This window comes from Eleutherodactylus coqui, chromosome 9, assembly GCF_035609145.1.
Source record: "Eleutherodactylus coqui strain aEleCoq1 chromosome 9, aEleCoq1.hap1, whole genome shotgun sequence".
In the NCBI taxonomy this organism is placed as follows: Eukaryota; Metazoa; Chordata; class Amphibia; order Anura; family Eleutherodactylidae; genus Eleutherodactylus; species Eleutherodactylus coqui.
In genome coordinates, this window is record NC_089845.1 from 41,873,818 (window position 1) to 41,899,788 (window position 25,971).

Genomic DNA, 25,971 nt, shown 5'->3' on the forward strand with positions numbered 1-25,971 from the left:
AGTGACCCTCACCCCCCACAGTGGTCCTCAGTAGTAATAGTGACCCTCCCCTCACAGTGGTCCTCAGTAGTGATAGTGACCCTCCCCTCACAGTGGTCCTCAGTAGTGATAGTGACCCTCCCCCCACAGTGGTCCTCAGTAGTAATAGTGACCCCCCACAGTGACCTCAGTAGTGATAGTGACCCTCCCCTCACAGTGGTCCTCAGTAGTGATAGTGACCCTCCCCCCACAGTGGCCCTCAGTAGTGATAGTGACCCTCCCCCCACAGTGGTCCTCAGTAGTGATAGTGACCCTCCCCCCACAGTGGTCCTCAGTAGTAATAGTGACCCTCCCCTCACAGTGGTCCTCAGTAGTGATAGTGACCCTCCCCCCACAGTGGTCCTCAGTAGTGATAGTGACCCTCCCCCCACAGTGGTCCTCAGTAGTGATAGTGACCCTCACCCCCCACAGTGGTCCTCAGTAGTAATAGTGACCCTCCCCTCACAGTGGTCCTCAGTAGTGATAGTGACCCTCCCCCCACAGTGGTCCTCAGTAGTGATAGTGACCCCCCACAGTGACCTCAGTAGTGATAGTGACCCTCACCCCCCACAGTGGTCCTCAGTAGTAATAGTGACCCTCCCCTCACAGTGGTCCTCAGTAGTGATAGTGACCCTCCCCCCACAGTGGTCCTCAGTAGTGATAGTGACCCCCCACAGTGACCTCAGTAGTAATAATGCCCCCCCCCCCACCCAGTGGCCCTCAGTAATAATAGTGACCCTGCCCCCCCCACGGTGGTTCTCTGTAGTAATAGTGACCCTCCCCCCACGGTGGCTCTCTGTAGTAATAGTGACCCTCCCCCCACAGTGGCCCTCAGTAGTAATAGTGACCCTCCCCCCATAGTGGTCCTCAGTAGTAATAGTGACCCTCACCCCCCACAGTGGTCCTCAGTAGTGATAGTGACCCTCCCCCCACAGTGGCCCTCAGTAGTAATAGTGACCCTCCCCCCATAGTGGTCCTCAGTAGTAATAGTGACCCTCACCCCCCACAGTGGTCCTCAGTAGTGATAGTGACCCCCCACAGTGATCTCAGTAGTAATAATGCCCCCCCCCCCCCACCCAGTGGCCCTCAGTAATAATAGTGACCCTGCCCCCCCACAGTGGCTCTCTGTAGTAATAGTGACCCTCCCCCCACAGTGGCCCTCAGTAGTAATAGTGACCCTCCCCCCATAGTGGTCCTCAGTAGTAATAGTGACCCTCCCCTCACAGTGGTCCTCAGTAGTGATAGTGACCCTCCCCCCACAGTGGTCCTCAGTAGTTATAGTGACCCTCCCCCCACAGTGGTCCTCAGTAGTGATAGTGACCCTCCCTGCACAGTGGTCCTCAGTAGTGATAGTGACCCTCACCCCCCACAGTGGTCCTCAGTAGTAATAGTGACCCTCCCCTCACAGTGGTCCTCAGTAGTGATAGTGACCCTCCCCCCACAGTGGTCCTCAGTAGTGATAGTGACCCTCCCCCCACAGTGGTCCTCAGTAGTGATAGTGACCCCCGTAGTATTCCTCCTCAGTCAGGAGAGGAGGAATCCGAGGTGCATACACTGACGTCAGGGTGTGCTCCCCTGATAAGCACGCGGCATCCTAGCAGGTAGTCACTGCATTGGTCCGCCACCACAGCTTTATAGTCACGTGACTTGAGTATGTCACCTGACTGTCTTCAGTCATAAGGTCCTGGCAGAGAATTTTAGCGCTACGGCAGCGACCACCTGCTTCCTGTCCGGTGTTATGGCGTTACCTCACGCCGGCGCTGCCTTCACCTCGTCTGTGCGGCTCCTGCGCCGCGTATTGAGGGGGCTGCCCACCGGGAGACGAACGCTGGCGGACTGGTAAAAGTGCTATCTGGGTGAGGGTCCGGCGCAGTTAGTTAGAGCAGTGGGGGTGGTGGAGGACCCCCCCCCCCCCCTCTTATAGCTGTGGTACAGTCCCTTCATGGACACTGTCTGCAGTCAGAGTAGTGGGGGCGGCGGAGGACCCCACCCCCCCTCCTGTAGCCGTGGTACAGTCAGACAGAGTAGTGGGGGCGGCAGAGAACCCCTCCTGTAGCCGTGGTACAGTCAGTAGTGGGGGTGGCAGAGGACCCCTCCCCTCCCCTCCTGTACCTGTGGTACAATCAGACAGAGTAGTGGGGGTGGCAGAGGACCCCTCCCCTCCTGTAGCCATGGTACAATCAGACAGAGTAGTGGGGGCGGCGGAGGACCCCTCCCCTCCTGTAGCAGTGTTACAGTCAGAGTAGTGGGGGGGGGGGCTGAGGGCCCCCCTCCTGTAGCAGTGGTACAGTCAGACAGACTAGTGGGGGCGGCGGAAAACCCCTCCTCCTGTAGCAGTGGTACAGTCAGACAGTAGTGGGGGCGGCGGAGGACCCCTCCCCTCCTGTAGCCGTGGTACAGTCAGACAGAGTAGTGGGGGCGGCAGAGGACCCCTCCCCTCCTGTAGCCGTGGTACAGTCAGACAGAGTAGTGGGGGCGGCAGAGGACCTCTCCCCTCCTGTAGCCGTGGTACAGTCAGACAGAGTAGTGGGGGCGGCAGAGGACCTCTCCCCTCCTGTAGCCGTGGTACAGTCAGACAGAGTAGTGGGGGCGGCAGAGGACCTCTCCCCTCCTGTAGCTGTGGTACAGTCAGACAGAGTAGTGGGGGTGGCAGAGGACCTCTCCCCTCCTGTAGCCGTGGTACAGTCAGACAGAGTAGTGGGGGCGGCAGAGGACCTCTCCCCTCCTGTAGCTGTGGTACAGTCAGACAGAGTAGTGGGGGTGGCAGAGGACCCCTCCCCTCCTGTAGCTGTGGTACAGTCAGACAGAGTAGTGGGGGCGGCAGAGGACCTCTCCCCTCCTGTAGCCGTGGTACAGTCAGACAGAGTAGTGGGGGCGGTGGAGGACCCCTCCCCTCCTGTAGCTGTGGTACAGTCAGACAGAGTAGTGGGGGTGGCAGAGGACCCCCCTCCTGTAGCAGTGGTACAGTCAGACAGTAGTGGGGTTGGTGGAGGACGCCCCCCCTCCTGTAGCTGTGGTACAGTCAGACAGTAGTGGGGGTGGCGGAGGACCCCCCTCCTGTAGCAGTGTTACAGTCAGAGTAGTGGGGGGGGGGGCTGAGGGCCCCCTCCTGTAGCAGTGGTACAGTCAGACAGACTAGTGGGGGCGGCGGAAAACCCCTCCTCCTGTAGCAGTGGTACAGTCAGACAGTAGTGGGGGCGGCGGAGGACCCCTCCCCTCCTGTAGCCGTGGTACAGTCAGAGTAGTGGGGGCGGTGGAGGACCCCCCTCCTGTAGCTGTGGTACAGTCAGAGTAGTGGGGGCGGTGGAGGACCCCCCTCCTGTAGCAGTGGTACAGTCAGACAGCAGTGGGGGTGGTGGAGGACCCCCCCCCCTCTTATAGCTGTGGTACAGTCCCTTCATGGACACTGTCTGCAGTCAGAGTAGTGGGGGCGGCGGAGGACCCCACCCCCCCTCCTGTAGCCGTGGTACAGTCAGACAGAGTAGTGGGGGCGGCAGAGAACCCCTCCTGTAGCCGTGGTACAGTCAGTAGTGGGGGTGGCAGAGGACCCCTCCCCTCCTGTACCTGTGGTACAATCAGACAGAGTAGTGGGGGTGGCAGAGGACCCCTCCCCTCCTGTAGCCGTGGTACAGTCAGACAGAGTAGTGGGGGCGGCGGAGGACCCCTCCCCTCCTGTAGCCGTGGTACAGTCAGACAGAGTAGTGGGGGCGGCAGAGGACCTCTCCCCTCCTGTAGCCGTGGTACAGTCAGACAGAGTAGTGGGGGCGGCAGAGGACCTCTCCCCTCCTGTAGCCGTGGTACAGTCAGACAGAGTAGTGGGGGCGGCGGAGGACCCCTCCCCTCCTGTAGCTGTGGTACAGTCAGACAGAGTAGTGGGGGTGGCAGAGGACCCCCCTCCTGTAGCAGTGTTACAGTCAGAGTAGTGGGGGGGGTGGGGCTGAGGGCCCCCCTCCTGTAGCCGTGGTACAGTCAAACAGAGTAGTGGGGGTGGCGGAGGACCTCCCTCCTGTAGCTGTGGTACAGTCAGACAGTAGTGGGGGTGGCGGAGGACCCCCCCCCCCCTGTAGCAGTGGTACAGTCAGACAGTAGTGGGGTTGGTGGAGGACGCCCCCCCTCCTGTAGCTGTGGTACAGTCAGACAGTAGTGGGGGTGGCGGAGGACCCCCCTCCTGTAGCAGTGTTACAGTCAGAGTAGTGGGGGGGGGGCTGAGGGCCCCCCTCCTGTAGCAGTGGTACAGTCAGACAGACTAGTGGGGGCGGCGGAAAACCCCTCCTCCTGTAGCAGTGGTACAGTCAGACAGTAGTGGGGGCGGCGGAGGACCCCTCCCCTCCTGTAGCCGTGGTACAGTCAGAGTAGTGGGGGCGGTGGAGGACCTCCCTCCTGTAGCTGTGGTACAGTCAGAGTAGTGGGGGCGGTGGAGGACCCCCCTCCTGTAGCAGTGGTACAGTCACACAGCAGTGGGGGTGGCGGAGGACGCCCCCACTCCTGTAGCAGTGGTACAGTCAGACAGTAGTGGGGGTGGCGGAGGACCCCTCCCCTCCTGTAGCAGTGGTACAGTCAGAGTAGTGGGGGTGGCGGAGGACCCCCTCCTGGAGCAGTGGTACAGTCAGACAGTAGTGGGGGTGGCGGAGGACCCCTCCTGTAGCAGTGGTACAGTCAGAGTAGTGGGGGTGGCGGAGGACCCCCTCCTGTAGCAGTGGTACAGTCAGACAGTAGTGGGGGTGGCGGAGGACCCCCTCCTGTAGCAGTGGTACAGTCAGACAGTAGTGGGGGTGGCGGAGGACCCCCTCCTTTAGCAGTGGTAAAGTCCCCTCCTGTCTGTAGTCAGAGCTCGCACACACTTGCATTTTGTTAACACAATGGTCAGCAGGACTTTCTATGCTAAAAACACATCACCAGTTTGCGCCTCCGTGATTTTTGCGTCTTTAACATTAGAAAGTCCCACTGACCTTTCCGTAAGAAAAAGAAATCGCAATGTTAACAAAACGCAGGCGTGAGGGAGCCCCTCGGCCGAGTGCCCACGGATGGATTTTAGCTGCGGAATTCGCGGCCACATGTCCGTCCGTAGACATGTAACTTTAAAAGATTCCCTCTGCCCACGAGCCGAAATCAACGCTTGTGCGGGAGAATCGCAGCATGTTCTATGTCGGTGCGGATGGCTTCCACTGAAGTCAATGGAAGCCATCCGATTTGCTGCCCATCTGTAGCTGTCACTGGAGACGGGCCGCAGAATCCGCGTCATCGCCTAGCAACGGCACGGCGTTATCTGTACTGCGCATGTGCCAGCCGGCACATCCACAAGACGGATCTGGACAGGGACGCAGTGGTCCTCGGCCGGACGCCTTGTGCAGGAGGCCTGACTCCTTACCGACACCCTTTTTTCATATTTGGTTTTTCTTCCCTCCTCATCGTACTTTTGTTGTATTTTTCGGGGTGCCGTATAATGTACTGAAAAACTTCTATTTCGAAATGGAAAATAAAATGCAATTCCGCCATCTTTGGGGGTCTTGTTTCTACGGCGCACACACTGCAACAAGAATGACCTGAGGACTTTATTCTGCGGGTCGGTACGATTACTACCATACCAAACTTGTATAGTTACAGGGTTTTTTTCTATACTACTTTAACCCCTTAACGCTATGACATACGTTTACATCATGGCAGCAGGGTACTTAACGCACCAGGCTGTAACCTTACATCATGTGGATGGTGTGGGTCATCCGGCAGCGGAAACCGGCTGTTGCCGATAGCGGGGTACATGAGGACAGCGACCCCCCCCCCCCCCCGCCGTTAACCCTCTACATGCCACGATCTGTGGGGATTGCATGTAAAGGGCTCACAGAAAGAGGGCAGTCCCTCTTTAATGTCATCGGACCACCGCAAGGTAATCGCCATGGCAACAGGAAGCCAGATACAGGTGACCCAGCATGCCATTGCCTATTACAAACGATAAGGCATTGCAGGACAGAAGTCCTGCAATGCTTTATCATAGCTGCTATGGATCATGTCCCCTACAGGGACATAAACAGAGAGAGAGTAAAAAAAAAATCCTTTTTTGCTAATTTTCACCTATTTGTATGAAAAAATTAAATTTAAGCAAACCCCCCCCCCCATCTTTAGTATCATTGTGTCTGTAATGACCTGTACTATGATTATAGTACTGTTTCCTCTCCCTGCTCTCAAATTATAATTTGAGCATACTAATGATCCTGTGCAGCAAAACCGGTAAAAAAAAAAAAAATGAAGGCAAAATGCTTATTTTGCTCATTTTAAATCCCCAAAAGCCGAATAAAAGTGATCAAAGAAGCCATATGTACCCCAAAATGGTGCCAATAATACTACAGCCCGTAACGCAAAAAACAAGCCTGCACAGAGCTGCGGCCAAAGTTATAAAAGTTCTGGGACTTTGAATGCAGCGATGTAAAAATGATTAGATTTTCCAAAAAAAAAGGGTTTTTATTGTGGAAAAACCTAAAAACATTATAATATTTTTTTATCGATTTAATCGTACCGACCCGCAGAAAAAATGAATTGTCATTTATGCTGTTTGATTGATGCTGTAAAAAAAATGGCAGAATTAATGTTTTCTCTCCCTGCTCTCAAAAATAAAAGTAATAAAACTTTTACAATATAGTCTATGTACCCAAAAATGGTACGAATGAAAACTATAGTTCACCGTGCAAAAAAAACAGGCCCGCGTCGACGGAAAAATGAAAACGTTATGGCGTTTGAAAAGTGAAAATGAAAACACCCCTAAAATCCTTGCGTACTTATGGCCAAAATAGTTTGTCTTTAAGGGCGCCCACCCACTGGCGTTTGCGATTTCCGTGCGTGAAAAACGCAGCGTTTTCCGCGGCGTTTTCGCGGCTTTTCCGTTAATTTCCATTGCCATTCATGGGTGCATTAAGAGAAAAATAAGGACACATATGCAACTGACAGTTCCTATGTTAAAAATCGCAACGGACCGAAAAAAAAACGCCAGTGGACAGGAACACATGTTATCTCTATGCCTGTGCAGGAAAAACGCAAAACACAAACGCAGGTAAAAAAAACGCCAGTGGGTGGGCGCCCTAAGGGGTTAAAAATTTTTTTTTATATATATCTTTGGGAAAAATAAACTTTTCTGCCGCCCTGTTCTGACAGCCAGAACCTTTTTTACTTTTCCATCGACATAGTTGTACGTTCATTGTTTGTGACAGGTCCTGTAGTTTCTGTTGGAGCCGTTCTGGGGTACATACCACTTTTTGATCGTCTTTTATAAAAAAAAAATTCTGGGAGACGGGGTGATCAAAAAAAGCACAATACTGACATGTATTTTTTTTTAATTTCACCATGTGGGATAAAGAATTAGTTACTTTGATAGATCGGACTTTTACGGAGGCAGCGATAAATGAACTTGTGATGGTTTGATCGCTCCCATAGTGTGATGCAATACCATAGTATTACATTATACCTCAAACTAACGGGCAGTCCTACTGCAAAGACAGCCCGGAGAGCCTTCAGCGGGTCCCCAGCTGCCATGGCAACAGACCAGCACCCCACAATCTCATCCACAGAAGGGAAGAAGGATTCCCAATATCGGTTTTGGGCTTTTAAATGCCGCTGTTGGAATGAACGGCAGTTTTTAAACGGTTAACAGGTGTGATCAACGTGATTGCTGATCACAGCTGTTGTGGGAGGGTGTTGGCTGTCAAAGAAAGCGGACACCCGTTCTGTATGGAGTGGGATTGTCGTTTCCCCCCTCCCCCAATCCAATCCTGCTCCATACAAACCCAAAAACTCCATGATGTAACTGTAAGTTATTGAGCGTAAAGGGGTTAAAGGGAACCTGTCATCATATTTGAGCCCTACGTTATGAGGAGGCCCGGAGGTGATGGAACAAGGAGTCTGGGGAGCGGTCGCCCATACTCACCGGGTGTCTTGTGTCTTTGTGAAGTTGGCGCACGCACAGTGTGTGAATCTTCTTAGCCGGCGGTGTGCACACACCAACTCCGTGGTGATGCAGCGCAGGAACGGGACTCCCGGAGAGTATGATCCATAGTTCCCGGTCTCTCACCCATAATGTAGTTTATCGGGCTCAGACGTGATGATGGCTCCCTGTAAGTGAGTGTCGGGTAAATGACTGACTTGGCCAAAGATTCTTATAAACTAGATGGATGCAAACACATGGCTTTCTTCTTAGCCTAGTATTGTTTAGTAGTAGCTGCTGACTTTAGTTACAATTGTATACAGAGATGACAGTAACCCCCCCCCCCCCCCCCCACGGGTCACCGACCGCTGTGTCCACATTGGCACAGGATTGTTAGACTGGATTCTCTTCCGGTTGGCCAGTACTGGTGGCTCGTTACTAGAGATAAAAGTACATAGGCAACGGCAAACCTACCGCTTCATAGAAATTCATGACCTGCCGGCCTCCTAGCTAGTGACCTAAAAGTGGTTCCCCCGCTTGGCCTATAAGAGGCTCTTGGAGGCTCCTTGTGTGTAGTGACCTCTTCTTCTGCTTGTGTAGAGCTTGTTGGCCACTAGACGCCTCTATGACGCAGAGAAGAGATTTCACCCCATTACCAGAGTCTGAGAGGGGCGCGTTATTGGAATGCGAGAAGCTGGATGGTCGTATTGATGAATTATCTCTACCAGGCCATTCTGACCAGACTGTTAGATGTTGGAACCAGTGGATGTGTGAGGGCACACAAGTCAACCGGGCTCAGAACACCCCCTTCAGACCACAGGAAGAGAGAACCGACTGACCAGACTGTTAGGAGGTGTTGGGACCAGTGGATGTGTGAGGGCACACAGTGTGACTGGTCTCAGGACCCCCCGACAGACCACCAGTAGAGAGGAGCGTCTGATCGCCTGACAAGCGCCAATAGCTCCAACTGTTTCATTGTCCACCATCCAAAGATAGGAGGCGCCATCATTACAGTCTCGTGGCTGAAGGACATTAGCTCTTGTGTCGCCCATTATGTCTTCTGCCTTTGACATCTACCCACCGTCTTCATTTGTAGTGGTGTCATGAGCAGCTCAACAGGGTACTAGAGCCTCCTTGCTTGCCCGTATCACATCTTGTATCCAAGCTAGAGGCGGTACAACAGGGTACTAGAGCCTCCATGCCCACTCGTATCACATCTTGTATCCAAGCTAGAGACGGCCCAACGGTACTAGAACCTCCATGCCTGCTCGTATCACATCTTGTATCTAAGCTAGAGGCGCTACAGCAGGGTACTAGAGCCTCCATGCCCGCCCGTATCACATCTTGTATCCAAGTTAGAAGTGGTACAACAGGGTACTAGAGCCTCCATGCCCGCCCGTATCACATCTTGTATCCAAGTTAGAAGCGGTACAACAGGGTACTAGAGCCTCCATGCCCGCCCATATCACATCTTGTATCCAAGCTAGAGGCAGTACAGCAGGGTACTAGAGCCTCCATGCCCACTCGTATCACATTTTGTATCCAAGCTAGAGACGGCCCAACAGGGTACTAGAACCTCCATGCCCACCTGTATCACATCTTGTATCCAAGCTAGAGACGGCCCAACAGGGTACTAGAACCTCCATGCCTGCTCGTATCACATCTTGTATCTAAGCTAGAGGCGCTACAGCAGGGTACTGAAGCCTCCATGCCCGCCCGTATCACATCTTGTATCCAAGTTAGAGGTGGTACAACAGGGTACTAGAGCCTCCATGCCCACGAGTATCACATCTTGTATCCAAGCTGGAGGCGGTACAACAGGGTACTAGAGCCTCCATGCCCACGAGTATCACATCTTGTATCCAAGCTGGAGGCGGTACAACAGGGTACTAGAGCCTCCATGCCCACGAGTATCACATCTTGTATCCAAGCTAGAGGCGGTACAACAGGGTACTAGAGCCTCCATGCCCACGAGTATCACATCTTGTATCCAAGCTGGAGGCGGTACAACAGGGTACTAGATGGAGTTGAGCGAACGTACTCTTCCGAGCTTGATGCTCGTTCGAGTAAGTAGCATGAGAGAGAGAGAAAGAGATATGCAATCACAGCGAAAGTTTCATCCGATTCTGACAACTTCTTCTAGGGCAGGAATTTTTTTTTTTTTACAATAAGTGTAATAAAAGTTTTACAATACATTATATGTATCCAAAAAATGGTGCCCATAAAAACTACAGCTTGCCACGCAAAGCACAAGCCTTCATATGGCCATGTAGATGGGGGGGGGTTATGATTTTTGAAAAGTGGAGATGAAAATCCTCCCCCAAATTTTTGTGTCCTGAGGTCCACAGTAGGCCGTAGAACTAAAAACACGGGGATTATGAGTTGTTGTTTTTTTTCTCCGTAGTGTCAAAACCTGATTTGCACTTTTGCTAGTGATCTCATAGGCTATTATATAAGAACATGTTTGTAATCATTTAAGTGATAACTCCAACGGTACAAAAGGACTTTTATTTCCTGAATTCTTTGCCTGCTACTAATATATATATAATTTTGTATTTCCTTACAGCTCAGCGATCACATCTGGAAGAATACACGTTAATGGCGTCAATCTGCATTATCAGTGCGCAGGACGTGGGGATCATGCCGTCCTGTTACTTCCCGGGGCTCTAGGTGTGGATCTAACATAAGGACATAGGTGGGGGGGCTCTCCTTGGGGCTTCATGTTAAGAAGGGTACAAGTTAGTATTTTATGTTTAGTATTGAGCTCATTTGAATCGTGCACACCATGACCTTTTAGAGCGAAGCTTTGCAGTTTTCGCCTGTCTGATAACCCATGTAGATTAAAGAAGTATCTATTCCTCGGAATGTAACAGTCTTACATTTAAAGGGGTTGGTGGGTTACTTATTGACATTTTAACCCTTTCCAATCCACTGTCTGATGTCTAAAGACATTATGATTTAAGGCTGTACAGCGCCAATGTTGGAGGACATCTGTCAGAGTTCTTTTACTGTATGTTGCCAGCCTCTCTGCTGTCGGAGCCTACCTAACGTGTCACCTCATGCAGTACTGGCTTTAGCCAGCAGATAGCGCCGTTTTATAACAGCAGAAAAAAGTAAGCCGCCTAGGAAAACCAGGATACAAATTGGATTGGAGAGGGTTAATGCCAGGTGCAGAGGATGGGTAAGTACTAGAGATGAGCGAGCGTACTCGGTTCGGGTGTTTTTGCACTCGAGCACCACTTTTTCCGAGTAACTGACTACTCTGACGAAAAGATTCGGGGGGCGGCGTGGTGGAGCAGGGGGTAGCAGTGGGGAACAGGGGGGAGCTCTCTCTCCCCTGCCACCCCCCGCTCACCCCCGGCGCCCCCCGAATCTTTTCGTCCGAGTAGTCAGTTACTCGGAAAAAGCGGTGCTCGAGTGCAAAAACACCCGAACCGAGTACGCTCGCTCATCTCTAGTAAGTACCGCTGGATTTGTTGTTTTCACACATCTACAACTGGAATTGAAATGTCGAAAAGTAACCGGACAATCCCTTCCAAACTCATCATTTTAAGGTGGTGGCTTGCCTGACTACTGACAGCCAGGCTTCTGCTCTAACAGCCAGGAATGGAGAAAATGACTGCAATCATAATTCTTATGAGTCGATCAATGATTTTACTAGTTGAGGTTTCTGAAAGCTTCAGCAAAGTACACAAGCAGAACTGCTTCACATGCCGTACTATAAAACAACTTCTCAGTAAAAAAAGTTCTCGGTTCATGCATTTGTGGCTTTTTTTTTCTTTTAAGCGCCACATGCCCTTGGTATGGTGGTTATTTTCCCCTTTTTTTTCTCCACTGTTTTTCCCATAGGCTTCTCTATAGGACTTTAAAAACGTCACTTAGAAAAGGCATGTCTTCAATGTTACTAAGTTAAAAAAAGTCACTAAAAAACAAAGTGCAGAAAAAAATGTATGAAGGAGGCTTAAAGCGGTGAAGACGGGACGTAATTAGCGCTGTTACACTTATTTCTGTAATCTTTAGCAGGGCTTTGCCCATTATGGTTGGGATTTGCTTCATAAATAAAGCTGATTGAGTAATTCTTAGTGTTTCTGTGACTTTCGTGTGTTATTAGGATGCAGTCAGACTGACTTTGGACCACAACTCAAGTTCCTTAATAAAGAATCTTTCACTCTCATTGGGTGGGACCCTCGAGGATATGGACTCTCCATCCCACCAGCCCGAGACTATCCTGCAGACTTTTTTTCAAGAGATGCAAAAGATGCCGTAGATCTGATGCAGGTACATCTAAAACTTGCAAAAAAATACCTTCATTGAATTTGTGTTGGAATACATTGGATTTGTGATAATTTGGAAGACTTCTCAATATCAGTTAAAAATTTATTTTACTTGGGTCCTGGATTCAGATCCCATAAAGGAAAACCTCTACGTGGAGTTTGTATGTTCTCCCTGTGTTTGCAGACGTTTCCTCCACACACACCTAAAGCAACCATACCAATAGGGGGACTTAGACTGTGAGCTCCAATGACGACGACATGTGATGTACAGCGTTGTGGAATAAGTAGGTGCTACAGTGTTTCCCTGAAAATAAGACCTACCCGATAATAAACCCTACCCAGATTTTTCAGGTGTGGCTTGAAATATAAGCCCTACCCTGAAAATAAGCCCTAGCTACACTACATGAAAAAAATAAAATAAATTAGCAATACTCACTTAGCAGGTGCTATCTGGGGCCCTCCCACTGCTATTAGGCACTCAATCAGGCTTCCATGCAGTCCTCGATGCCGACTGAGCATCTCTTGCTGGTGACGGGGCTAAAGTACCCCGCCTACAGCAAGCAGTTGGTCTGATTGGCTGAGGCAGTGCTCATGAACCAATCAGCTCCAGCGTTAGATGAACCAATCATAGCCATGCATTGAATGGTTGTGATTGGTTCATCGAGCACCAGGTTAGATTGGCTGAGGCGGCTCTCGTGAACTAATCAAAGCAATCGCTTGCTGGAGGTGCGATATTCAAGCCCGGTTACCAGCAAAAGATGCTCCGTCGGCATTGACGACTACATGGAAGCCTGCCAGAGCGCCAGGGACCAGCGGGAGGGACCCGGATAGCGCCTGCTAGGTGAGTATAAAACACCGCCCGAAAATAAGACCCTGTGCCTCTTTTGGGGCTAAAATTAATATAAGACAGGGTCTTATTTTCAGGGAAATATTAATGTGTAAAATAAGTGTAGCTGCACTTTCAGATGACGTTCTCACAATAAACGGCTGTGTGTACATGAGGAATAGATCTTATTGAATGACTTGTTTCCTTCATTCTCAGCTGATGAAGTGCAGAATGTCCAAAAAGCTATAGCAATGAAAGGGTTAAGAATAGAGATGAGCGAGCGTACTCGGAAAAGCACTACCGTATATACCGGCGTATAAGACGACTTTTGAACCCCGAAAAATCTGCTCTGCAGTCGGGGGTCGTCTTATGCGCCGGTAATACAAAAAAAAAAAAGTGTAAAAAAAAAAAATTTTATTACTCACCTCCCACGGCGTCCTGTCGCGCTCCGGCAGGATGTCGCTCGCTCCGGCAGGCTGTCGCTCGCTCCTCGTCCCCGCCGCAGCATAGCTTTCTGAATGCGGGGCTTGAAATCCCCGCTTCCAGAAAGCTAATACACACGCCGGCAGCCATGACAGCATTGAATGGCTGTGATTGGCTAAAGCACACGTGGCTTCAGCCAATCACACTATTCAATGACATCATTGAATGGCTGTGATTGGCTGAAGGCGCACGTGTTAGCAATCACACCCATTCAATGATGTCATTGAATAGTGTGATTGGCTGAAGCCACGTGTGCTTTAGCCAATCACAGCCATTCAATGATGTCATGGCTGCCGGCGTGTGTATTAGCTTTCTGGAAGCGGGGATTTCAAGCCCCACATTCAGAAAGCTATGCTGCGGCGGGGACGAGGAGCGAGCGACAGCCTGCCGGAGCGAGCGACATCCTGCCGGAGCGCGACAGGACGCCGTGGGAGGTGAGTAATAAATTTTTTTTTTTTTCTCCACTGAATACCGGCGTATAAGGTGACAGTTGGGGGGTCGTCTTATACGCCCCGTCGCCTTATACGCCGGTATATACGGTACTTGCTCGAGTAATTTGCTTTATCCGAGTATCGCTGTGCTCGTCCCTGAAGATTCGGGTGCCGCTGCGGCTGACAGGTGAGTCGCAGCGGGGAGCAGGGGAGAGCGGGCGGGAGAGAGGGAGAGAAAGATCTTACCTACGTTCCTCCCCGCTCCGTGCCGGCACCCGAATCTTCAGGGACGAGCACAGCGATACTCGGATAAAGCAAATTACTCGAGCGAGTAGTGCTTTTCCGAGTACGCTCGCTCATCCCTAGTTAAGAAACCAAATAAAGAGTGGAGAAAAACCCCAAATACTAAGAGTGAAGTGCATTTTGAAATAGAAATGCCACTAACTGCAGAAGCGACAACTGAACTCCATACACCATAGCACTCTGTGTGGCGGTAATCACATATTTCCGTAGACCAGCAGTAATCCTCTGGCTGCAGTGGTTTTGGTTAAAAAAAAACCAACAAAAAACTGCACAAATAAAAATGTACCTAAAAGTTGTGAGACTCTGGTTTGATGTAGGACACTGCTCAAAGGACAATTGCTTAATATGAAAAGTTGCTTCAAGCCTAGACATACATGTGGTTTCCAAGACTGATATTGATGACGAATCTGCAGGATAGGTCACCAATATCAGATCGGTGCTGTTTAAAGTGACCGCTGCGCTAGGATGAGTACCACTGACACTTCAGTGCTTACCAGACACAGCGCCATACATTATATAGTGGCTGTGCTTGGTATAGCAGCTCTCTCCTAATCACTTGAATGGTCCTGAGCCATTCTCAGGCCGTGGGGCCAATGAACGGGACGTAAGATGCCTGAGAAGAGACCACAGTGCTCATTGCAGCCGGCCTCCTCAAACTGCTGATTGTGGGGGTCTCGGGGGCAGACACCTACTGATCTAATATTGATGACCATATCCTGAGGTCAGGTCATCAATATCTTAGTCTTTGAAAACCCCTTTAAATGGTCACTGCATTTTGAGATCACTTGTGCATAAAAGGACACGGTCATCACTTTTGGGACCCATAAAATACATTATGGGGCTGAAAGGTGATGGAACTGGGAGTCCGGGGAGGGTCGTTTGATTGTCATTGGGCACCCTATTCCAGCGCTGTGTGCCCACAAAGTTTGCGTGCGCTGGCAGTTTGACTCTTTCTGTATATGCCTCTGCCGATCATTTCTATGGGAGGTGTGCGTGCAGAAAGAGTCAAGCTGTCGGCGTGCGCGGACTTCACAGGGACACAACGCTGGAATGGGGCACCCGGTGAGGATTAAACATTCCTCCCCGGACTGTCCACTGCCTGTTGTCAAGTGATGTTGTCTCTGTTATTAGAAACCAACAAGACAGAACACAGGAACTGGGGGTGGATGTTAACTCCTGCTGTTCATAGAAGCCTATGGAGAAGGGAGAGAGACTCAGGCACCAGCTCAGAAAAAGCTTAAATTAGAGAGAAACTCTGTAGAGAGGAAAACTGGTGTGAAATACAGGATGTAAGACATAAAATGGCCAGAAATGGTGTTATTCCTCATGTACACACAAGACAGCGTCTTCTGAAAAGCCATCTTAACCGTTCCCTTGCTGTGCTTGCAGTGTGTTGCAACGCACTGCAAGGTGAAGCATTAAGCTTCATGCTGTCTGTGGCCAGGAGAATGGCAGTCAATGCTGCTTCTCAGTCATACAGGACTATAGAGCAGCGCTCAATCGCAGCGCTGGAGAGGAAGCAAATCAGCCATATGTGCGGAGGGAAGCTGGCAGTGCTCTGTTTCGATCATACACTAGTACACAGCAATGCCGATTTATAGCGCTAGAGAGCTTCCCCTTTGGCATCATGACTTTGTGATGCGCCACTAGGAGCTGGCGTAGGTTTCAGGTATAACGCATGCCAGTAAATTTGGTAGGCCGTGTGGGCATGGCACCTAATGCTTGGTCTCGCTCACTTAAAAAAAAAAAAAAGGAAAAGCTAGTGCCCAGAATAAATGTTCAAAAATTTGCAATTTTGGCACTTATGCCAAAATAGAAATATTTTGGTGCAAGAGGCTTAGTAAATATGCCCCAATGTCTCTACCACAGCAAGTACACAGAGTAGCTATGGAGAAGCAGACACGAGAAGTCAGGTTATTCAGAAGTTTATCCTTGTATTTAAAGTCCCATTTACACGCAACGATTATCACTCAAAATTCGCACAAACGATGTCTTTTGAGCGATAATCGCTGCGTGTAAATAAACTACCATCGTTTGCTTTTCGCCCGAACGATGATTTTTAGTTGCTTTTAAAATCCACCATTCGGACTGAGAGCTGATAATATTGTTTTCAGCTGCAGTCCCATGGCAGAACAAAGGGGCTGTATGCGGATAACAGAACACCTGCTGTTCTCTGCATACAGCTCAGAGAGGCTCATTTACATGCAAATGAAGCTAATAAGCTGCTAATTTGGCATTAGTGCCCATTAGCAGCTTATGCAAAATGATCGCTCAAACTGTCAATCTCCCTATCTTTTGAACACATTTTGAGCGATCATCTTTGCGTGTAAATGGGGCTTTAGGCTGCTTGAGATCAATTGTAAGCGCACAAGAAAAAAAAGGTGTTTGTATTTTTAATTACCCTTTTGCAGGCTTTGAATTTCAAGAGATTTTCCATGCTGGGATGGAGTGATGGCGGTATAACTGCACTCATAGCAGCCGGGTCTTATCCATCGCTCATCAATAAGCTTGTGGTCTGGGGAGCGAATGCTTACGTCACTGCAGAGGATCTAACTCTTTATAATGGTGAGAAGACTGTGGTAACATGAAGTGCATTCACTAAACATGGTTGTACCGCTGTGGTAAGGTGAGCACATTTTCCCACGGTCAAAGCGGGACTGAGGGGTGTGGTCAGGGGCGGGGCTTATCGCAACATATGATGTTACCTCTGTTGTTATGAGAAGTACAGGACCGTTTCAAAAAAGGCGGAGCACATTCCGCAGCATTTCTGCATCCAAAAAAATTGTCAAAATCTAAGCCATTGGGACAAATTTTGACTGAAAATCAGCCGGACACCCACAACTGATTTCATGCTATGTGGCGCTCCCCTTCACCTCCTCCGTCCGCTGTCAGTGCTCCCTGGCTTCCGGGTTCCCAGAGAACTGGAAGGCGGGAAGCCTACAGTGGAGGTGAGGGGAAGCCCTGCATAGTATGAAATCAGTTGTGAATACACGGCTGATTTTCAGTCAAAATCCGCACCAATGGTACGGATTTTGACCATTTTTTTTTAGATGCAGAAATGCTGCGGAATGTGCCGGGGAAATTTCTGCTCTGGACATTCCTCAGCATTTCTGCCATGTGTAAATATACCGTAAATCAGCTTGATTAATGCTGCCACATGCAGAGTGGCCTCAGTAATAATAGTGTCACCCAAGGTGGTCTCAATAGTAATAATGAGCCCCACAGGGGCCCCAATATTGTCCCGAGTAGTAAATGTGCCCCCCACAATGGTCTCAGTAGTAATAGTGACCCCCTCCCCCAGTAGCCCTCAGTAGTAATAGTAGTGTTCTCCACAGTGGCCTCAGTAGTGGTAGTAGTGTTCTCCACAGTGGCCTCAGTAGTGGTAGTGACCCCCACAGTGGCCCTCAGTAGTGGTAGTGATCCCCACAGTGGCCCTCAGTAGTGATAGCGACCCCCACAGTGGCCCTCAGTAGTGATAGCGACCCCCACAGTGGCCCTCAGTAGTGATAGCGACCCCCACAGTGGCCCTCAGTAGTGATAGCGACCCCCACAGTGGCCCTCAGTAGTGATAGCGACCCCCACAGTGGCCCTCAGTAGTGATAGTGACCCCCACAGTGGCCTCAGTAGTGATAGTGACCCCCATAGTGTCCCCAGTAGTAATAGCGACCCCCCACAGTGGCCCTCAGTAGTAATAGTGAACCCCGCAATAGCCTTCAGTAGCCCCATTGAAGTGAATGGGCCGGCGCATATTCACTGCATATTTACCCACCATCTCAATAGACTGTCTCCTTTTTTTCTGCATGAGCAAATACGCAGTGTATTTGCATGACCGAAATGCGCCTACAACTATATGAACGAGCCCTAACCGTGACCCGCATAGTAGTCCCTGTAGTAATAATGACACTTCTATTGGCCTCCCGCCAGGCAGTAGATCTACAGGCTTTCTATGTACCCAGCATGCGGCAGTACTGTGAGTCTGTGACCGCTGACCTGCCCCCTCGACATCTGCGCTGTGTACAGGATGGCACATGCAGACGCCGGAGAGGAGAGGTCAGCGGTCACAGACTCTGCACCGCCGCCGCCAAACTTGCTGCAGGCGGGGTGAGTAGAATGCCTGTTATGTGGCCCACCGGCCTTGTAGCAAACCTAACATGAGGTAGCGGGTCGGATTCAGCCGCAGGCTTTGTGTGTCACATGTCTGCTATACGATAAGCAGAAAGTTACTTTACACCAACAATTGTGATTCGTTGACGTTGAAACGATGGCAGTCTGAATGCTCGAAAAGATGTGCAATAAATCTGCAGTTCGTATGTTGATCAAAACAAGCAGGACTTCATCTCGAAATGTCGCTCGTCCTTCACTTAATATACGTACAGATGCCTCCAAATGTAACGGGACTCTTTATGCGTTAACCTCCTCTGCCACAGTGTGAATGCCTTACAGCGGGTTCTGTTGTCGTAAGAGAAGAACAATAACTCTTCTAAGCGTATCTTCACCATCTGGAAATCCAACGCCAATTTTTACACATAGATTTAAACTGCTGCAGAAATCGGTTGCATTTTCTCCCGTGGATCCATACACAGATTTGGCGCTGCCAGTAGGAAAAATCCACCTGCAGAATTTCTGAATCCGATTCTGCCCAGATCTGTATTAAGAAGTGATAGGTCATTACTTCACGTGGATTCATACGGAATCGTGGCAGGAATTCCAGGCATAGATTTTGCCCATTGTCGGTGATAAATCCACACGAGGATCTGTGATGGAAATGATGCCGATTTCTGCCACGGTTTTATAGATGGAATCCATGATGAAAAATTTGCATGGGATTCCGTTGTGTGGACATACCCTAATCAAACTTCTGTTAGAAAACGGTCACACGTGTAGAATCATTGCAGTGATGAAAATGGCCATCAGCTGCTCGGAGCGATTGTTTAATCCTCTGATCGTTGCTGATTTGAAAACTTCTTACATGTAAAAGAAAACCTGTCCGCTCCCCTGACATGTCTGTTAGCAAACTGGAGCATCTCTTCTTAGAGCTCCATGTTGTGCCGTTCCTTTTTTATTCCGGAAATGTATGAATAAATTGACAACTGGGTGTTACCATTCTTCTGTCTAACCTGTGCCAAGTGTTAAGCTGGCCGTATACTTGTCAATATGGGAATGAAATGGCCAACAGTGTGGCCGACAGATATCCTAAGTGTATGGCAAGCTTTAGACTCCGTAGGAACACGCAGACAAAAACTATCCAGCGTGATGTCAGAAGAATAAAAAGCCCAATGTTTTATTTGAAAAATCTAAAAAGACCAAGCCACAAATATCACAAGTGATGAAACCGACGCATTTCAGACAAAATGTCCTTAGTCATAGCCGTCAGCAAATAGCGCTGCAAACACTTTTATAGCTACTACAATGAGCAGCCAATTAGAACCACATGTATATAAGAAGAGCAAAGAACCTATACAGATTGTCAAGATATTCAGTCCATCCATCTTGGCTGTTGCCACATAGTTATGGACTTATGAACATGATCACATGATCGACTACATTTTAGATTATCACGTGTTCAAGTTATTACTATGTGCCAGCAGCCAAGATGGATGTACTGAAGGTCTTGACAAGCTGTATAGGTTCTTTGCTCTTCTTATATACATGTGGTTCTAATTGGTTGTTTTATGTAGTAGCTATAAAAGTGCTATGACTAAGGACATTTTATCCGAAACGCACCAGTAGTCATCACTTGTGATATCAATTGTGATATTTGTGGCTTGGGGTTTTTAATTTTTTGCAAATATACCATTGGAATTTGTATTCTTCTGACATCACGCTGGACACTAGTTTATGTCTACGGCACTGGTGTAACTATAGGGATTGCAGTTGTACCCAAGTCTAACGGGTCCCATAAGGCCTCTCTTCGCCATATAGGGAGCCCAGTACTATGAATAAAGCATTATAATTGGGGGCCCTGTTACAGGTTTTGCATTGGGGCCCAGGAGCTTTAAGTTACGCCTCTGCGTTAAGGAGTTAAGAGAAGTTGAAGATAAACTTTTGCACCATGAACCTTTAGCTACGCCCCTGGTCTACGTGTTTGTACATGTGAATGGAGCTGGGTCCTTGCGTGTTGAGTGCAGATTAAGGCTCCCCTTGCAGCCGCTGGCTGGGTTTTGCTGTGTAGGAACACACCTTGTTGGCAAGGACAAGTCCTACATTTCCAGGGGGAATTGCAGAGGAATGGCACAATGCAGCATCCTAAAGTAAGGTGCTCCTCCATTGGAGAATTAACTTTGTAAACACTGAAAGTGAATCTCCAAGATCAGGATATTAGGGTGGTTTGACAGCTGCACTGGGGATTCTGCTTTTATGCTCCATTTGGGGAGCGGGACAAGGGAATCCCGGCGGTTGAACGGCTCCGTCTCTGGAATGAACTGAACACTGTTGGATGGACCCCGTTGACTATAATGGGGCACGCAGCGCTTTTCTTCTGGTATTTTGAACCAGATCTGTGATGGATCCTCCGGCCGGAGGTCCCGACGCAGATGTGAGCCCGGCCTTACTTTGTTATGTAGTATATCTGTTCTATAGGGATTCATGCAGCTTTGTCTTCTGCTGTTATTTAGCTGTAAAGGATGTAACAAACTGGAGCCCGAAGATGAGGAAGCCCATGGAGGATATATATGGAATGGAGTACTTTGCCAATACGTTTTCAGCGTGGGTGGAAGCCATGACTCACTTTGTCAGCAGATCTGATGGTAAATACATAAGCCGGGGTTTTACTATTTTTTTTAAATAAAATAATCTGGTTTGCTTTTATTTCTTTCCACACCTTTTTTTAATAAGCAGTCAAATTACCTATACTGATGACATATTATAAGAGAGGCCACTCTGGTCATTTCATCCCATTCATTATGTAACTAATCATCCAGTGTATACATGTCAGCTAATACTACCTTGTTTAGTTATTCCTTTCTATCTGTAAATTCTCCTCAGTTGGATCATATGTCCTCATAGTGACCCTCTGGGAATTACTTGTCTTTCTGTTCTCTCAAGGGGGCACTATTTTTTTTAACTTGTTTTACTGAACAGTAAGTATACCACACAGTATTTGAGAAGATATCTTTGCATACATCGTAAGCTTTCAAGTTAAGGAGAATTACACAGGTACTTAGTTTATAACAGACATGGGAATACAATGCATTACTGCGTTAGGTTACAGTGTCAGTAGCGTTTGACATTTGGCACTCACATCACTGACCAGCCCTAGATACAACTCTATCCAATAAACCTTGGAACAAACCTTGTGTGATAGTTGTGTCCATCGAGCCACCACATTTCCCCCACATCTTGTGAAATTTCTCTGGGCATGCTCTATCTTTATAGACTATGTTCTCATACGCTTAGGTGGAGTTACCAATATTCTGCCACATTGAGAGCGTTGGGGAACGTCTATCCATCCAGCGTAAAGCTATCGTTTGCGGGTCAGAAACAACACATTAGTAAGAAATATCCGATCGTGAAATTGCCAATGCTCCTCATCCAAAATACCCAACAAGCACGTGATCGGGTAGGGGGGGGCACTATTTTAGTTACGAAAACTTCCTGTATAATCAAATTCCATGGGCTGTACCACAGTCTTTCAGAGAGAGGAACAGACACTCATGTCACAGTTACTGCTGATTAGAAGCTTCAGTTACCCAATCATAATAAAGAGCATAATGGTTCATCCTGCTTGACGGTGTACTTATGGCCTTTAGCTTATTTAGGAAAATATAGAGGATAATGATAATCACACTGTCCTCCCAGCAGGCAGGGATGGTAGTAGCTCTAGCTGGTAATGTCATGCTGTGCTGATGCATTATGGGATTAATAGCAAAGAGTAGAGAAAAAGAAAGCTGGTGGAAATATGAAAATCAGGATGGTGTCTGATATGTATCAGACAAGAGGCTGCACTGCATGGAAGTGAGTGCAATATGCACAGGAGCCATCCAATCAGGTAAGCATTTCAGTGATTTGAAAATTGTGTTTCTTTAAATCAGGTTTTATTCTATTGTGGTTCCTCATGTATATTGAATGGTCCCTTATACTTTCAACATACAACGGTCTTTCCTAGGCCAACGTAACTTGAAACCACATTCGATGTGTGATTGACTGGAAGATCCAGCCAATAAGCGTGGGCATTTTCATGGTAGAAAATCTATATTACCGGTACTAAAGTCCATGCACTCATTAGCTGTCTAGTAGCACTTCTCTTCATGTCCTGCAGGACCTGACATACAGATAAAGTATTTGGGCATCCAGGTTGGCTGAACCATAGAGATGCTATATTATTTAAACTACCCCCCTCTTCTGAACAAAATGGCACAAGGGTTAGGGAGGTGACATAACCTGCCCCTGTTGGGGAGAAGCCATCTACTTAAAGTGATGAGCATCTCAAAGTTAATGCACCCATTGCAAACAATTCCCTTACTACTCGAGCATGCAGATGTTCTGAAGCTAAAGCTAATACTGATTGTCTCTGGAGAGTCAAACAACCCCCTATAATAGTTGTATCCAAACTGATGGTGACTAAAGGTGAGAGAAGCTTCCTAATCCAAGAGGATATAATCTCGCATATCCAGACCTATGAGAGCATAGCTATTACTTGGACTATAGCCTAGAGTCTAGTTTTTGTGCTCCATGCGACATAAAACTGTTTTTTACATCCCCTTTGTTATACGCTGAAGGATTCAAGATCCAATCAGGACACCATAAAGACCTGAAAGGCACAATGGAAAATGTTTTAACTCTTTTACTATAAACATCGCCCCCTGTGGAACCTCCTGGCTTCCTCCAGGGTAGGGAGAATAAATGGTGGAATGGAGTATGAAAGGGATTAAACCAGTCAGCCAACTTATTACATGACACAGAAGACTATAGGGGAGAGTCTTAACCCATATCAGTGAATTAATTCAAAGTATCCCAGAAGCCCAGGTAAAAAAGTTATACCACCAGCAAAACTAGGGAAGAATCAGCCAGGAAGGGTAAGGCGAGAGTAATTGTCTGTGTCCGCCACCTGTAACACCATTCCCTTTTTTGGGGTGTCTTGCTGTTGCCTCTCCCTGGCACCTGTAGTCACTTTATTTTCACCAAAACAAGTGAAGTTGATTAACAGTCACTTTTGCCTCCTGACTGGGCAGATTGATATGACCGAGGTTGAAGTGACTTTGGGTTTAGGGTGGTTTCACATCTGTGTTGGCACCTCTGGTCGGAGGTTTCACTGCAGATGTGGGAGAAAATACTGGAAGAAAAAGCTGTCTAAAAGCTGGGCGGAAGCTGAACAGACCCCATTATAGTCAGCGGGGTCCATTTGGCGCTGTTTGGTTCCGTCCTAAGACTAAGCTGTTCCGTCATGGGGATTCCCCGTTCCTGATCCCCGAACACGAATCTGAAACCACCCTTATACTGCGATGTGCAAGTATTCCCTTCATTATTTTTGAGCCATACAGATTGTTCAAATAGGGGGCTTTAACCTGATTTGATACCAGTATAATGCCAGTCTTAATACTGTAGCACAAATGTATCCAATCCCGACAAATATTATCACCCAATGAGAAACTCGGCACACTAGGAAATGCTTTGGTAGAGAAATCTGGGAAGCAGCAGTGTTTATTCTGAAGTTCACGCTTCCATTAGGCCGCCTGCACACTAATGAGTCGGATCCCGCATGCGGGAGCCCGCAGCCGAATCCGACCCTGATAGCAGCCGGCGAGCCGCCGCCCGACATGCGCAGTACAGATTTATTTTTAAAATGTTTATCTTTCCCATGCCAACGCTAGGCGATGACGCAGGGAAGATAAAGCCGTCCGTGCAAAACCCGCGCGAAAATGAGCATGCTGCGACTTTTCCTCCGCTTGCAAAAACCGCAATTGGTTTCCATGAATGTGCAGGAAGAATTGATTTCCCATAACATGCCATGAACAGCATCTGGTGCTGCCCCCCGCTGCGTATTCCACAATGCTAATCTGTTTGTGTGCGGGCGGCCTTACTCATTGTAAGCCTCTTCCTTCGAGTTGTATTCAGTAATCTTGTGGTAATGTCGTTATTTATCAGGTAATATCTGTCGCCATTTGCTTCCGCTCATTGCTTGCCCGACATTGATTATTCACGGTATGAAGGATCCGATGGTTCCATCATTTCACCCAGAGTTTCTACATCAACAGGTGAAAGATTCACGGTGAGCGGTTTTATTTTACGTACGGCTACTGGTTTATGGGATGAAAGTTTATTACTGATCATTCAGAACCAAATATATTCATGGGTTGCAGGTTGTCCGGGACACTTTGTGCTCCTGGTGCATATTTTACACCATCAATACCAGAGCTCATTCTCCTCTTAGTATATGCAGGTGACTCCATGCTGGTTTTGCACACATATATATACTGGGATTCTGTATTCGTACGGGTCTCTTATTGGAAGAACAATATAAACCCATCCGGTCCTCAGGGGTGGGACAAGCTCTCCAGTTGTGCATCATTTATCTAACAACACCCCTTTCCCACCAAACCCTTAAGTTCCTATGTGGGGGGGGGGGGGGGGGGGGGGCTGCTTGTAGAGCACATATAATCAGTTACACTACATTGTAGGGGGTCAGTGTGCTTAGTGAAGGAGCCCATCAGAGCTGGTGGGTATTCCTGTTTTACAGGCCCGGGTACAAGCTTTATGCACGTATTATGTTATTGCAGAAGCACAATGGTGGAACCTCCAAATTCTCCAACTATAGTATGCAAATGTGCTGTTAAAATATTTTCCACATACACAGTTGCCCATATATTACATGTGTTCTGTCTATAATAATGCAGTATACATAATGGGCTGTGCAAGTTCTGAGAATTGTCTTAAAGGGCCACGCTAACAAAAACATTTTTCCATGCCTGCCCCCTCACCTGATTGCTGGAGGTCTCATCTGTATATTCCAGACACTTCTATACAGTGCAGCCTCCATCTTGAGAGTTAGATATTAAACATGTACCCCACGATGCAATAAGCAATTGACTAAATTGTTGACCTTGTGTATTTCACAGACTGCACCTCATGCCAGAGGGTAAACATAATCTTCATCTAAGATACGCCGAAGAATTTAACAGACTCGTTGAAGATTTCCTGCGCTCAGCATAACTTTTATATAAGGCTGCATGGAAGAATCGAGGAGCCTCATTAGTAATCACAAAAAATATCATGGTCGTAGTTAGAATTGTATAAAAACAACTAAAATTGCAGTTGTCCTGACCTTTACCAGCTATGAATACAGTCTGTAGCCAATAAAAGCACAACTGTGTGCTCTATACACCTGACTCGTCCTTTCTGTTGTAGGTAGAGAACGTGGGTATTATTGTATCTTGTTACCACCGAAAGCTATGGGGTTTGACAGCCCTTACGTGGAGGAACGCCCCTAGCTCCGGATTGGCTGTATCATTGGCTGGCCGGCCAATATACACCTCGCCAATACTCTCCTGCCCCAATACTGTAGCACTGTGATGACCCCGGCGCCACTGGCCACACTGTCCATCCCCGTGTTATAGCGCCGAGATGCAGCCGCTGAGGGCTACTCTGCTCCCCATCTGCCTCTGAGCAGCGGCACCGGTGCCAGCTGCTGGAGGGAGAGGAGCGGTGGAGCTGTCAGGGGCTGCACCCCAACACTGTAGATTGGCAACCCTGTCACTCTCCTCCCCCCTCGCACCTCTGCTCAGCGGTCAT

The 25,971-nt window shown here is 48.5% G+C and overlaps 1 protein-coding gene across 2 annotated transcripts; it reads left to right on the forward strand.

The window, feature by feature from the left end:
- The first annotated feature begins 1,678 nt into the window (after positions 1-1,678).
- Positions 1,679-25,559, forward strand: BPHL (biphenyl hydrolase like). 2 transcript variants are annotated; one of them, XM_066579274.1, is made up of 7 exons: positions 1,679-1,857; positions 10,494-10,597; positions 12,039-12,205; positions 16,656-16,809; positions 20,859-20,990; positions 24,325-24,451; positions 25,299-25,559. In XM_066579274.1, exons 1-7 carry the CDS (start codon positions 1,757-1,759, stop codon positions 25,390-25,392), a joined length of 879 nt encoding a protein of 292 aa, XP_066435371.1. In that variant the 5' UTR covers positions 1,679-1,756; the 3' UTR covers positions 25,393-25,559. The 2 variants fall into 2 exon arrangements, with proteins under 2 accessions (XP_066435371.1, XP_066435372.1); XM_066579275.1 differs by having other exon boundaries at positions 24,328-24,451.
- The last annotated feature ends 412 nt before the right edge of the window (positions 25,560-25,971 follow it).

What these genes read in the sequence shown, in the direction of transcription:
- BPHL (XM_066579274.1), top strand. Translation starts at nt 1,757, where the DNA reads ATGGCGTTACCTCACGCCGGCGCTGCCTTCACCTCGTCTGTGCGGCTC. An exon ending in GGATCTAACTCTTTATAATG is followed by an intron (nt 16,810 to 20,858) that starts GTGAGAAGACTG and finishes GCTGTTATTTAG; the next exon opens with CTGTAAAGGATGTAACAAAC. An exon ending in CTTTGTCAGCAGATCTGATG is followed by an intron (nt 20,991 to 24,324) that starts GTAAATACATAA and finishes GTCGTTATTTAT; the next exon opens with CAGGTAATATCTGTCGCCAT.